The following is a 15,151-nucleotide window of genomic DNA, read 5'->3' on the forward strand; positions in this document are numbered from 1 at the left end:
TGAGTGGAGCTTAGGGAGCCACAGCCTTGTGTCATATGATGACATCAGTCTGGAAGCAACAGTCCCTTTTTCTTAGCATAAAAACTTTATTTCCATGCTGAAATTTGTACAGTGATTTCATGTAAACATGAGTAAAAACAACAGGACACAGAAACAGGAAATGAAACCAGATCAGTTTACAACTCAAATAGACAGCTGGTGCACGTGAGAGGGAAGATGAAGAGTCAGAGGTGAGTTCAGGTGTCGCTCAGATGAGTGAACTGCTGCACAGAAAAACCAACCAGTCAGTCAGACTCGGATCAGTTTGATGAGGCTGACAGACAGACAGACAGACAGACACATACATTAGTTCACAGTTTAACTCAGTACTGTCTCTGAATATGTCAACATGTTCATGAACCACTAAGTACTTTGTGAAAGTCTATTTTGTTGTGGGTGCTTCAGCGGCAGGCGAGCTGACTGCAGGCCTGCTGCTTCCACACGGTCGAATCACGACTTTAACTTCAGACTGACACGTCAAAGCTCTCAGACTGAAGCTCCACACAATCTGTGTTTGTTACCTTCAGTCCGGATGTGTCCACAGGTTGTCCGTCTCTCCGTACCGACACGAGTCGGGCCCGTCCGCCGTTCGGGTAGCCCTCCTCCACCTCCAGGTGACACACCAACAACGCCGACTTCAGGTAGACCAGCAGACGCTGAGCAGGACGCCAGTCGATGGCAAAACTGAGAGCACACACAGAGAGCTTCACCATGTGTTTAGCCTAGCTTAGCATGAAGACTGTTGGCAGGGGAAACTGCTAGCCTAGCACCAACAAAACAGACCCATTGTTAGCTGATATGCTAACCACAAACTCATCAGGTCAGGCAGGTTCAGTTCATCATACCTTTACTGCATTTGAACAATCACTTATAATTTATTAACGGTTGTCTTTCATCCTGTACAGAAAAGAACTCATTTGAAGGCAAAAACTGAGTCAGTTTGATGGCTCCAACTCTAACAGCTGCTAAAACCACAGCGTCTCCTTTTCCTTCTCTAATCCAGCACCTGATCAGTGACCACAGAAATCACACAGAGCTTTCTCATCTGCTGGGGCGCCATGAAGGAACCTCTACAGCAGAGAATTCAGTCTCAGCTGTGTCAGGTAATTATAGATTATTGATCTGACAGGAGGACAGACAGGAAGTGGACATTCACCTGGATCTCAGTCCCTGGATCTCTGAGAGCAGCTCAAACTGACCCACGTAACACTGCATCACCTCCAGCAGGGCGGCGCTCAGCTCACACCGTCTGCCCGACATACAGTCCTCCACCAGACCAGCAGTCCCATCGTTCACCTGCACACAAAAGGGACTAACCAGTCAACTGCTTGTGAACATTTTCAGCCCACAGGGGAGATTTTTTGGTTCAGTGTTATTGTTTTTGGCCACTCAAAACTATAAACTCAAAGTACATGTCAGATAAATTTTTCCCAAAGAAGGTTTCTGTCATGTTAGGCAGTTCTCATCACGCTGATGTTTGTTCAGGTGTTCATTTTTCTGATCAGTTTGGTTTTCATTAGTTATTTGATGCTCTAAAAGGGGCTGAAACGTCATAACTGACAGCTGAGCGCTGCTCCTGATTGGCTGAGACGGGTGTGTGAGCGGGAACTCGAGACTGCGGCTCGACCTCCTGATCACTGCTGCACAGACTCTGGCTCCAAATGACATCACTGGAACAAGATGGCAGCACTCGTATCAGGGATGTTTCAGCTTCACTTTTGCACAGTAGGAGGAAGCAGAGACGCGTCGGCCATCTTTAAATGTGTCAGTGGTTGTTACCTGCAGGCTAAAGCGGTCGTCGTGGTTCCATGAGACTGACAGCTTTAGTGGTTCCAGCTCATGGGACGACTGGTGAGGGGAGAGGCGTGGCCTGAGCTCCACACACAGCTCTGATTGGTTGATAGACAGCAGATTGATCTGCATGACATCCTGTAGAGCAGAGACATACACCTGCAGCCTGACAGGTGAACACATGTTAGCGACCAACCAGAACAACTGAACAAGGGACAGGTGACTGGATGACACTCACTCGTCTCTGAGTCGCTGCCAGCCGATCAGCTGACCAAGTGCTGCCTCTGACTCCACCCTCAGCTGCTTCAGCTGACGATCACATGACTGCAGTGCATTCTGGGACTCCTGCAGAGACTCCGACAGCTGTTCACACTGCTGCCCCTGGAGGAGACAAGGAGATGAGGAGAGTGGACAGGAGGAGTGTTTGCAGTGAATTCTGGGTACTGTAGTAACAGCTGCCCATAAAACTTAAAGCATCCAACTTTAAAACCTACGTGACTGACTAACGCCTCAGCTCATTCCGGTATTTCCTGTCTCTGTGTGTGTGTGTGTGTGTGTGTGTGTGTGGACACCTTGCTGTGCAGCTCTTGGACCAGCTGTGTGAGTGTGTGTCGTCTGTTGTGGATCTGTTGGATTCTCTCCTGCAGGGATCTGAGCAGAGTCTCCGTCTCCTCCACCCCCGACCTGCTCTCTGCTTTGAGAGCCTTCCACTTGCCCCGAGCGCCGCCCTCTGACACACACACACACACACACAAATATGACAATATGGCACCACTTTATCGAAAGTGTAGAATTAGAACATTATTTGTAAGAACACATGATCAAATTTTCAGAGTTTGGTTTGTGGAAAGCCTAAAACTTTGCAGGTTGGTCCTGATGTCTGTATTTCTACAGTCCTGTGTGTGTGCTGTCTGTACTGCATGTGCCCTGTGCAGTGTGTGTACCGGGTTGGGGTGGGCAGGGTTGTGTCATCAGTTGCTGGACAGACTCCAGACCCTCCAGGAGAGACATCATGGAGTCCAGAACAAACAGCTGACGCCACAGAACCTTCTGTACACGACGACTGTCCTGCACGCACGCACGCACGCACGCACGCACACACACACACACACACACAGTCAGTCAGTCTGACAGAAAGGTTTAATCCAAAAATATGTCAAAAAAATATGTCTGTTCTCGGAGCAGTGATTTGGAGTCATCGGGAATAAAATAAATCTGAATATTCTGTTCAACATTAGCCAAACTACAAAGATGCTCTGCTGTCTTCCTGCTGCGCTTCTTCCATCTGTTCTCAGAAAGCCAAGCAGATCCAGAGCCAAACAGACCGTCAGGTAGAGGACCATCCTGGCTGCTTCGGCACAGTCCGGCTGCTCCGAGTCTCCACAGGGATCCAGAAGAGCAGGATCACAGCGCTGCAGGACACTGACACAACACAACAGCACAGCTTCATGTAACACAACACTGAAGCCGAACAGTACAGCTCGTACGAACAGTTAGCTTCAGCTAGCATATTAACATCCTTCGTTGTCGTTCATTCTCATGTTTTTGGCTGTGAGTTACGAGTTCTGGTCCGTCTGGTGGAGAAAACATCACCTGAACGTTAAGTAACGTTTAAAAACGGGGATATGTGGCGTTACAGCTCAGACTTACCTTCGAATTTCTGCCATTTCTGTTTTCAAATATACGCGGTACCGCGAACGAGCTCATTGGCCGATTGACAATGACATTATACTACGTTGAGCCAATCAGAAATTACTGCTTCAAAAAAGCTTTATTTAAAAGTTTCGATAAACATTAATTGTGGTTAGGGGGACATCTAGTGGCTGCTATTGGAATGGCATTGAAATGCACACTGCTGAAAGAAGAAGAATATTCAGCTTTATTGGCAGTATGCATACAGTATATTTACATACACACACTGAATTCGTCTTCTGTCTTCTGGTGTTTGACCCATCCTTAGGTGAACACACACATGCAACACCCGGCAAATTACATGCAGTGAAACACACACAGGAGCAGTGGGCTGCCATGTCAGGCACCCAGGGAGCAAACTGGGGGTTGAGTGCCTTGCTCAAGGACACATCGGCCGAGGGGGGTGGGGCGCACATTTTCTCATTAATGACTCTACCACACCCAAATATTTCCTGCTCTTCTGATGGGGGAATCGAACCTTGTCCGATGTATGTAGTATGTAGGGGACTACAAACTTTGATTTTGTCGTTTGAACCACTTGTTATACATGAACAAATCATCTGTCTTGATTCTTTAATAACTTGTGATTTATACCAGACATATAAATGTCTGGAAAGGTTTGATTTATACAAGACAACAGTGATAATGTTTTAGTGTTTTAATGTCCAATTTCCTTCAAAAATACATCAATAATTGTAATTTTATAATAAATGGTTCAACCGCCAGTGATAATGTATAATCAGTAGTTTCTGACACCACAATGTAGCTGGATTCACAGCTAAGTGTTTATCAATGTTTTTTTGTTTTGTTTTTTAACTATAACGCCTCCAGTGTCTGTCTGTGTGGAGTCTCAGTCATCCTGCGTAGAAAAGCTTAAGTTGGGGAACATCTGCTTTACACGGGCGGCACGGTGGTGCAGTGGTTAGCACTGACGTCATTTAGAAATGGTGATAAAAGGTCGTACTGTGTACTGTATTGTACTGTGTGCATTGTGTGGTACTGTATGTATGTACTGTAGTGCAGTAAAAGCAGACGAGTCTCCTGCAGCAGCTGCAGCAGCTCAGCTGCAGTCCACTTCCTCCCGGGCAGGTCACGTGCTCCTGTGTGTTGACGACAGAGCAATCAAAAATCTCAGCTCTGCAGCGGTGAGGCTAACGGCTAACCGCCGAGCTAACTGTCCGCGGAGGACAAACCACACACAGAGGCGCGAAGACACCGAGCACACCGACCAAATGATGAGTTAAGTCGCGGGGAGCCGGTGACGCTCGCAGGTAGGATTTATTTCACCTGTCTGGAGGTGTCGGCGATGCTGCACAGACCCAATGCTAATGCTAACACACGGGTAACTCCGCATAGCAGTGAATAATAAATTCCTGACTCTGGGTTTAACAGGCCACTTTGTAACCGTGTGTCTGTCCGGGTGGATGTTGAACAGTAAGCTAAACCAGCACGGAAGTCAAAGTGTTAGCCAATCACACCGCAGAGATTCAGGCTCGGGTCGGTGCTGCTCACGCTAGCTAACGCAGCCACTGACGATGCCGAGAAGCAGGAATGACCTCGCTGGTGTTTTGATGTCCAACAGTCTGGATGGAGACACTGGCCTTCTTTTTGTCTGCAGCAAGTGAATGAAGGGATTTAAGTGGTCTTTAGTGATTTGTAGGCCAGGTCTGATAGGTCTACACACAGAGGTTCTTGACCCAGAAACAGTGAAACTGCACTTTTTTCTGTTTGTACCAACACCATGGAGGTTTTCTGGATCTGGACCTTAAACGGTCTCGGGAGTGTCAGTCACGTCTTGATTTGGAAGGTTTTTTTTAGTCCGGGCTGATGTGGTCTGGATGGTAAATGAAATGGGGATTCGGTCCTGACAGTCCAGTGGTTTTGATGCAGGCCTGGTCGAGTGTGTGAACTGCATGGCAGTGTTTGTGTGTTTCAGGGTGATCAGGTGTGTGTCGGTACAGCAGCAGGATGCCCATCCCTCCCCCTCCTCCTCCACCGCCAGGGGGACCCCCACCTCCCCCCACCTTCAGCCAGGTAAGGATACACTCGCTCATCATCACTGGCTCTTCCTCTTCTCTCCCGTCCTCCCTCTGATCTGATGCTTCGTCTTCCTCACTCATCTCCTTCATCTCAGCCTTCTCTCATGAGCTGAAAATATCTTCGTTTAATATTTATGTTTTTGTGTACAGCAAGTGTGTTATATATTCATGTTTTTATCTCTTTTATTATCTTAACTAGCTGTCTTTTGTGTTGTTTTAGTCTCTAAAAAGCTCATTTGCTTTGTCAGTCTGCTATAAAGACTTGCATTTAGTTGTTTGAAAGGGTCTGTATAAATAAAGCTTGATTGATGGATGTGATAGCCCCGCCCCTTCCCGTGGTCCGCATTTCTGACGCCTGTTTATTTGTACTGATAAATCACACACACGATGTTTATCAGTTTCATCACATGCCAACATTTTGCAGTTTGTCATAAAACTCATCTCAACATTTATTGGATGGATTGTGAAAAAAATTCGTGCACACATCACGAGTTCTTTCGATAGATGGATACTTTATTGATCCCGAGGAAAATTCAAGTTCGAAATTCAAATTTACTGCACACAAATCTGTTTTTCCTCCACCATAAAAATTGTTCTTGTGTGGAAAAGCGTCTGTTTGTGCCTCAGCCTGCCATGTTTGGATTCCTAGTGGACTGATGGTGTGACTCCCCCTCTGCTCTCCCACTTCACCCCTCCAGGCCAACACCAGCCCTCCTAAGCTGAGCAGAGAGGAGAGTAAAGGTCGCAGTGCTCTGCTGTCGGACATCTGTAAAGGCACCAGGCTGAAGAAGGTGGCGGTGGTGAACGACCGCAGCGCTCCGCTGCTCGACAGTAAGAGCCACCAGACACCAAAGAGCCAGACACCTCCCACAGATCATCCATACATTCGTTTATACCAGTACCTGCACCAGCAGCAGAGCCAGCCCAAACAGCAGGGGGCGCCGTCTGAGGAGCAGCAGAGGACGGTTGGAGAAAAGAGCTCCGCTCTGTCGCTGGAGAGTAAGACACCAAACACTGTGATGTCAGAGGTGATGCAGGAGGCAGCAGGGTTTCAGCCAGCCGCCGTGTTTCCTGTCTGAATGAAACCATCAGACCAATTATTAAGGGAATCCTAATTATTAGATTAAATCAGAGCCACACTCACAAAACATCTAGTCAAAACCTCATCCTCTGCCCCCCCCTCATTTAACAAAAAGTCCTCTACTCAGAAATGTGTATTTCTTATGTTGTTATCCTCAAAAACGTCCCACCTGGGCTACGCCGACTTCTGAGCGTGGAAGGCGTCCGCGCGCCTCTGCTGCCAGTCGCTGTCTGGTTTGTCATACGACCGTGTCAGGAGGGGAACTTTAACAACGAAACGCAGACGAAGTGAGATAACTGAAGGCGTTCCATTCTGCAGAACTAAAGCTCCCACTGCACCGACTGGGCTCTGGTCCTCAGCCCACGTGTCAACCCGTGTGTGTGGACATGAAGGCTGAAAGAGACAGAACAGCAGGGACAGGTCAGCTGAGACAGAACAGGACAGGATGGCAGGGACAGGACAGGACAGGTCAGCAGGGACAGGACAGCAGAGACAGGTCAGCAGGGACAGGACAGGACAGGTCAGCAGAGACAGAATAGGACAGGGTGGCAGGGACAGGACAGGTCAGCAGGGACAGGACAGCAGAGACAGGACAGCAGAGACAGGTCAGCAGGGACAGGTCAGCAGAGACAGAATAGGACAGGGTGGCAGGGACAGGACAGGTCAGCAGGGACAGGACAGCAGAGACAGGACAGCAGAGACAGGTCAGCAGAGACAGGACAGCAGAGACAGGTCAGCAGAGACAGGTCAGCAGACTTCAAACAGCACACGTTCAGTGCAAACGGCTCAGTAAGCAGACGACAGGAGGAGGAGAAATCTTCACTGAGCTCTTTATTGTTCAGGACACACTTGAGCCAAAGCTAACAGAGCGGCTAACAGCTAACTCAGTTTGACTGGACGTGTGGTGTGTGAAGAGAGCAGCAGCTGACCGAGTGACATCAGGCTCTCTTTCACACACACACACACACACACACACACACTCCGTCACTCATCTCATTCATCCAACACACTTCATGTGTCAGGACAGATCGAGTCAGCAGATGTCCATGTTTTCCTGTTTGTTTCTGTTTCCCGTCCTCCCGATCTGTGCTTTCTGTTACTGAGTTGGGGCTGATTGTGCATGATTGAGCATGTCACTTAGCATGCTAGTTTATTAGCATTAAAATTAGCAACCCACCACAAACAATAAGATAGCTGATAGTTTCACTTCATCACCTGAAGGTAAGAGAGGCTGAGATGTTTCTCTGATGCTGTAAAACTGGAGCTAACAATGTGATGTTACCAAACTGTGTGTGCTGATGGACACGACGCCTGCCTTAACAGGTGCAGTCAAATCAGAGAGAAGGCTGAGAAGAGGTCCAATCAGGTGCAAACACCTGGCGGGTGTTCAGACAACACATGAAGTTGATTTCTAGTTCAGGGTCGGCCCTCAGGGTCTCCAAATCCGGTCAGAACCGTGTGGATTCCTCAGTGCGTCCTCCTCTTTGCGACTGGACAGCTTGAACCTCAGATTAATTTCATATCGTAATCTTTGGTCGTAATTCAGCGCCAAGCTTCTTTGTTTGCTGTGCTACTGCGTCACGGCACACAGGATCACTTCCCCATGAGGCTTTTACTGTCGGTGCGTCTCACTGTGATGTCACTGCGTCGCACAGCTGGCTGAGATGTTAACACAAACACGCACTGCGACCACGTTTCACCGCCTCACTTCGCTGCACGCCACTCACTCCGGAGTTTGTCGTAGTTACCTGACGTTACCTGCGCGCCGCCTCGCCTTCGCTCAGTGCTTCATTCAGTCTGTGATGTCATCGCAGTGTCAGCGGAGTGCAGTGACATCATGTCTCCATTCACCTGTTCAATGGTTGTGGTTCTCAGAGCCCAAGGGAGGCGGAGCAGCAGCAGGGGGAGCCAATGGCAGTGCAGCAGGAAGCCCGTCAGGTTCTGCTCCGCCAATAGGAGGGCTGTTCACAGGCGGAGTTCCTAAACTGAGACCAGTTGGAGGTGACGAGTTGGACCGTTTTTAATTTTTGTCTTTCTCTGTGTTTGTTCTTTTTATATGTTCTGTTCTCATTTCTGTTCAATTGTTTTCTTTTTCTTGCTTTTATTATGGGATATTTTTTAATAATTACGTTATTACTAAGATATTATTATTATTGACTTTATGTTTTATTTTATTTTTTAGTATTACACTGATCATTCATTTTGTTCTGGAGTTTCTGTACTTTTATTTGCTCTTAGTTTTAGTGAAATATTCTTATCAATATGTGAAAAATATTTTGTTGTTTATTTCTGTGATTTTATTTTGTAACTGATCGGTTCTCGGCTGATGCTTGTTTGTTTCCTGTAGACGGTTCCTCTGGACGTTCTCCCTCCACTCGGGCCGCAGCGCCCCGCCCACCCAGCCATCGCCATGACGACACAGAAAGTCCCTCCCCTCAGGCGTTGTCGCCAACGGAGACGTCTCGCTCCCAGCGTCCCTCCCTGCCCAACCTGTCCTCCTCCCCCCCTCCCCCTCCTCTGCAGCTCCTCCCCCTCTACCAGCATGAAACACTCCTCCTCTGCCCTCCTCCCCTCCTCCTCTCTGTCGTCGTGGTAACGCTCCCTCTCCTCCCTCCTCTTCTTCTTCCTACAACAGGGAGAAGCCCCTCCCCCCCACCCCTAACAACACCCCTCCTCTCCCCTCCAAACTCCCCCATCTCCTGCCAATAGCAGACGTCCTCCCACCTCAGGAGGAAATCCTGCCTCCTCCTCCTCCTCCCTTGCCCCGCCCCCTCCGCCGTACCGCATCACAAACGGCCCTGCGGGCGGTGGAGGTGAAGTGGCACCTGAGCTGCCACAGCGTCACAACTCCCTCAGCAACAAGAGGACCGCCCCCTCACCTGGAGGCCACACCCCCACCAGAGGCCCCGCCCCCCCCGCCCCCCGCCTCCCCACCCATCCCAACAGGGCGCCAACAGGCCTCCGCCTCCTAACAGAGAGACGCCAGGTAGAGGAGCAGGTGAGTGTGACATCATCAGGCGCGTCTCACGCAGGCTGAGTGATCGTCTGTATTGATCGTCTGTATTGATCTCTCCTCAGCTCCTCCTGTTCCTGTCCAGCCATCGAGGGCGGGTGGCAGAGACGCCCCGCCCCCCCTCCTTACAGGACACATGGTAGCCCCTCCTCTCCTCTGACCCCCTGCCAGAGGGAAACCTCCTCCCCCGCCAACTCGCACCCCCGCCGCTCCTCCCCCCCACCTCCCCCTCCTCTCCGTAACGGACACTCCTCCTCCTCCTCCGTCCCTCGTTCATTTGTCGGTGAGTCTGTTCCCTCTCTGCTCCGTGTGTTGGTCCAGAGACCAGAACCCGTCAGAGTCTGTAGCGGTTCTGCTGGTGCAGAGTGTGTGTGTGATCCTGCCCAGCCAGTGGAACCGGCAGGAGTCCTGATCCCACCGCCGGAGCTGTGGAGGGCTCAGTCCTCCTGCTTGTGCTGAATGGTTGGAATTGGAGCTGTGACGATTATCACTGATTGATCCGCCGGATTATCGATTACCTCCCCAAAATCCAAAGATTCAGTTTGTCTCAATTTACGGATTTGTTGATTAAAGCTGTGGAGCTGCTGAAAATAACAAGCCAATCAGAAGTGATAGAAAAGATGGAGTGAATCCGATCAATCGATCAGCAGATTGTTGGTCAGATGTTTCACGTCGGATTTTCCTCGCAGCTCGTTTCTTCTGCTGAGACAGGAAGTTCACCTCCATGTTTTACTTATTTGTCCTCACCAGTCCCTCCTCCTCGTCCTCTGACTTTTCCTTTGTGAGAAAAAAAAATGAATTGAGTTGGTCATGAAACAGAAGGAAGTTTCTACAAAATAAAAGCATGATGTCTTTTTTGCTCCTTCAGATGATTTTGAGTCCAAGTATTCGTTTCATCCTCTGGACGACTTCCCTCCTCCAGACGAGTACCGACACTTCGCCAAGATCTACCCCAGCAAGGCCAACAGAGGTGTGTGCGCACCACGACTATACACAGTAGTACTGTAATACTGCAGTTCTGCAGTACACCAGGTTTCCTCTGGTGACTCCAGCAGCCTGAGGGGGGCGCTGATCTCTTGTTTCTGATGTTTGTTTGTTGCAGTGATGAGAGGAGCTCCTCCTCTGCCTCCTGTCGGGAGGTGAACCATGAACACATCACACACACACACACACACACACACCTCCATCATGTCAGCTTCATCATCCGCGATGCCTCCATCACCACCTCATCTCCACTCACAGCTGATTGGCTGAGCAGAGGCGATCATGTGACTGGCTGTGACACTACAGAAGGTCCTGCAGTCTTCAGGGTGAAGCTGCTGATGAAGACGAGCTTCACTCAACTCACTTCTTCTTCTTCTTCTTCTGACTTGTTTTTGCATTTGCACTTTTTGTTTGCAAGACCAACAGGCAGCTGCACCTGTGCAGGTGTGTGTGTGTGTGTGTATGGGGGGGGGGGCTCCTGTGCAGGTGCGTGTGTGTGTGTGAGAGTGTGTGAAGCTGCACACACTCTGAGCTCCGGATGAAAACTGGATTCTGGTTTCAGTTCGTCACAGAAATGTTGAAACTGAATGAAATGTGATTCCGACTGCAGAATGAAGTTTATGTTTGAAGAACGACGATGATGAGTTATCACATTTCCTGCCATTAGAGGACGTAAAAAGGAAGAAGACAGGAAACACTTTTAATTTGTGTTTCCTGTGTGTTTACGCTTGACAACGGACACAAACTCTCAGGAAGGAAGAGACGAAATGTGGAATTGTTGATCCAGAGGTCCTGATGAAGCAGGAAGACTGACACTCAGAGACCTGGACAGGATCATACTTCATCATCATCAGCCTCACCTGTCCTGATGTCCTTCACGGGACGTACTTTATTTTGGCGGGACATGACCTGATGTGACCTCTGACGCGGACTCTGAGGAGGTTGTGTGTGCCAAGTGCCAGATTGACAAAACAAACTGACCTGAGGTCAGCTGACTCCTGCTGCTGGCGGTCAGCGGCTCGTACCATGTGGGTGTGACGTGGGGGTGAAGGGACAGACAATCACAGACAAACAGGAAGTCTTCCGCCGGCAGCACAGACTCTTCCTTACATCCTCCCTTCCTTGTTTTCTTCCTCCCTCTCCCCTCCTCTGTCTCATCCTCCTCCCTCCTCCTCTCTCCTCCTCTCCTCCCTCCTCCCTCCTCCTCTCTCCCTCCCTCCTCCTCCCTCCTCCTCTCTCCTCTCTCCTCCCTCCCCTCCCTCCTCCTCTCTCCTCCCTCCCCCTCCCTCTCCCCTCTCCCCTCCCTCTCTCCTCTCTCCTCCCTCCCTCCTCTCCCTCCCTCCTCCTCCTCTCTCTCCCTCCCCTCCCCTCTCTCCTCTCCCTCCCTCTTCCTCCTCCTCCTCCTTCCTCCCTCCTCCCTCCTCTCCTCCTCCCTCTCTCCTTCCTCCCTCCCCCTCCCCTCCCTCCTCCTCTCTCCTCCCTCCCTCCTCCTCTCTCCTCCCTCCCCCTCCCCTCTCCCCTCTCCTCTCTCCTCTCTCCTCCCTCCCTCCTCCCTCTCCTCTCCCTCCTCCTCTCTCCTCCCTCCCTCCCCCTCCCCACTCTCCTCTCCTCCCTCCCCTCTCCCCTCTCCCCTCTCTCCTCCCTCCCTCCTCCTCTCTCCTCTCCTCTCCTCTCCTCTCCTCTCCCTCCCTCCCTCCTCTCTCTCCTCCCTCCCCTCCCCTCTCCTCTCCTCTCTCCTCCCTCCCTCCTCCTCTCTCCTCCCTCCCTCCTCCTCTCCTCCCTCCCCCTCCCCTCTCTCCTCTCTCCTCCCTCCCTCCTCCTCTTCCTCCCTCCCCTCCCTCTCCCCTCTCCCCTCTCCTCTCTCCTCCCTCCTCCCTCCCCCCTCCCTCTCCCCTCTCCCCTCTCCTCCCTCCCTCCTCCTCTCTCCTCCCTCCTCTTCCCTCCTTCTCCAGAGTATCAGATACTCTGATCTAAGTAAAGTTCTGCCTAAAAGTCTCTTGTTGACAATAAAATCAAGTCCTGATTCAAAAGTTTGATTTTAGTAAAAGATCTGAATAATCTGAGATGATCTGATGTGAATAAAGTAACGTTAGAAAAACGTTTGGAGAAACCCGCCGTAACATAAATGAAATATCAAATAACACAAATCAGTGTGCAGAATTCAACTTGAATATCAGAGAAGGAAGACGAGAAAAGTCAATTTCATGGCTAAAGAAAAGCATCATGAGAGTAAAGTTGTGTTTTAGGATCTGAAGTCATGACAAAATTTGTTCGTAATCATCAAAGTCATAACTTAATGTGAATCTGCTTCACCTCATGAAATTCCAGCTTTGTTTGTGTCGTGACTAATGGGATTCATCCTGATGATGTTGTAAATGACGACTTTATTCTCAGTTGTGTGTTGGTCGATCGTCTCGTACTGAGGAAGTATTTAACGTCCCTCTTTAATTCCTGTTGTTCGTGTTTTTGACTTTTTAAACTGCAGGTTTCATGTGAACCACATGACACGTTTCTGTTCAGCTTTGTTGAAAGATTTGATGTTAAGAAGTGATTATTTTCTGTTCTGATCGGCTTTGTTTTTACTTTCTCAGTTAAAGATGCTTCATCTCTGCTGTCAGACGGACTTTATGTTTCAACACTGTGATGTTTTCTCACAGTCATATTAATAAGCATTCAGTATGACACCAGAAATTGTTTTAATGTGAGGGAAAATACCAGTTATTAAAGACTGGTGGAGAGTTCCCACCAGATTCCATTCAAAAATCAGCTAATTTAATTTTGGGACTAAACTTATGTGTGTCATGAAGCAAAAAATGGTTATTCTTGTGATACTGATGAGTTATTTTTGCAAAATCCCTCTCAGTTGTCTACTCGCAACACGCTAACAAGATACCAACTTCAATTTCAGGATTTTCAGGATGGTCACCACCAGACTCTATTCAAAAATCAGCTAATTTAACGTTCCTTGTTTGGACAGCTTTGTAAGACATGGGAATTCTTTCCAGGTGGTCTTTAAAGCGAAACTCTTCTTCTGTTGTTCTGTTGCACACGTGCAGTCGTGGTGACGATGTGTCTTTAACTGTGACAGGAAGCCCTCTTGTCCGTCTGTTTGCCTTACAAACTGTTTGCCGTGAATCTCGTTCAGTCCTCACGCGTAAGAAGCTTCTAAACAAACCGAAAAGTGTTAATAAATGTTAATGAAGTGACTTATTTCCTGTGATGCAGGACAGACGGTCGTTGTGACTGTAGTGATGATAGTAGCTTAGAGTCAAACTTCCAATCCCAGTTTAACAGCATGCTCTCTCTCGTACTGCTCTCTGCATTTTAACTGCAGCTGTCTTAAATAAACTCTCCTTCAGTTTTCTGTTTCCTGCCATCACTTTGTGGTCAGTCTGATTGCTGTTGTTCGCACACACCTGACGACACACATTTGTGTTTGTGATTCACAACACAGATTTTATACAGGAAATTAGTGTTTTATAACTGGTCCATAAACCATTGAAGCAGCAGGTTTAATTTTTAATCCACTACGTTTATCTGATAACTTCAGGTTCTGTACAAACTGTGGTGCATTTTAAACTAATTTATTAACAACCACTTGAAAAATCAGAGATCAGAGATTACAATCAACAAAGCTGAACGTCGGATCTGATAATCATTTGACCCCCAGTGTGCAGTACACATACATGTAAATTATGTCGTATTACAGTTTTTTCCAATTGCTAACACACTAAAATGACACACAGAGCCAAACCTCTTCTCAAGTCTCCAAAACTCTAAACACATTTTCTGCTTTACACACCTTTTACAATTCAAAATGGCACTTTTCAAATGCACTGAACGCAGTTTTCTGCATAGGACACAACAACCTGACAGAAACTCACGTTTGCCATTCAGAATGATTGGCCGATATATGTGCCACCTGACCAAACGCCTCAATCGTTAATTGTTACCACTTCAATCAGGAAGTAAGCACTATATAAAGATCACAGGTGAGCACTTTTTTTATTTTCACAACAACAATGGAAGACTGAGAGAGCTGCAGAGAGAGGAAGAGGGAGGGTGCGAATGAAAGGGGGAGGAAGAGTGAGAGGTAGGGGTAGAGCTGGAAGAGGAGTTCAGGGCCAAAAGAGACAACAACTTTCAAATGAAATCAGAACAACCTTAGCTGATCCTGTCATCAGCCGTGGGCTGACCATGTGAGAGGCTGGACAGGAAGTGCAGCTTGAGCCGTCTCACTGTCGCCTCTGTCATCTGGACGTTTAGACTGGAGTGCAGCTATGTCGCCAAAATGTCTTCCACACTATGTAGTCCACCCCGTGTCGTAGTGTATCAGTTGGGTGACACCTGTTTACTTCATGAACGGCTGATGTCATACACTCGCTGTCCAAGTTTCCTGTATAATTTACTCTACTGTGGGGGAAATATCTTTAAAGATTAAAGTAAAGTGACATATTTTGTCATTGGAGGGAACTCACTCCAACGAAATTTGTTCTCTGCATTTAACCCACC

At 48.6% G+C, this 15,151-nt stretch overlaps 1 protein-coding gene and 1 pseudogene across 1 annotated transcript; one reads left to right on the forward strand and one right to left on the reverse strand.

Moving 5' to 3' along the window:
* Positions 1–66: 66 nt before the first annotated feature.
* Positions 67–3,584, reverse strand: si:dkey-225f5.4. The gene is made up of 9 exons (XM_046414533.1): positions 3,481–3,584; positions 3,156–3,252; positions 2,775–2,898; positions 2,403–2,560; positions 2,069–2,211; positions 1,819–1,996; positions 1,196–1,335; positions 561–723; positions 67–313 (listed from the first exon to the last, which is right to left on the reverse strand). The coding sequence occupies exons 1-9, from the start codon at positions 3,495–3,497 to the stop codon at positions 248–250; spliced, it is 1,086 nt and encodes a 361-aa protein (XP_046270489.1). The 5' UTR covers positions 3,498–3,584; the 3' UTR covers positions 67–247.
* Positions 3,585–4,611: 1,027 nt separating this feature from the next.
* LOC124073845 lies at positions 4,612–11,101 on the forward strand (annotated as a pseudogene).
* Positions 11,102–15,151: the final 4,050 nt, after the last annotated feature.

Source organism: Scatophagus argus, chromosome 16 (assembly GCF_020382885.2).
Source record: "Scatophagus argus isolate fScaArg1 chromosome 16, fScaArg1.pri, whole genome shotgun sequence".
NCBI lineage: Eukaryota > Metazoa > Chordata > Actinopteri > Scatophagidae > Scatophagus > Scatophagus argus.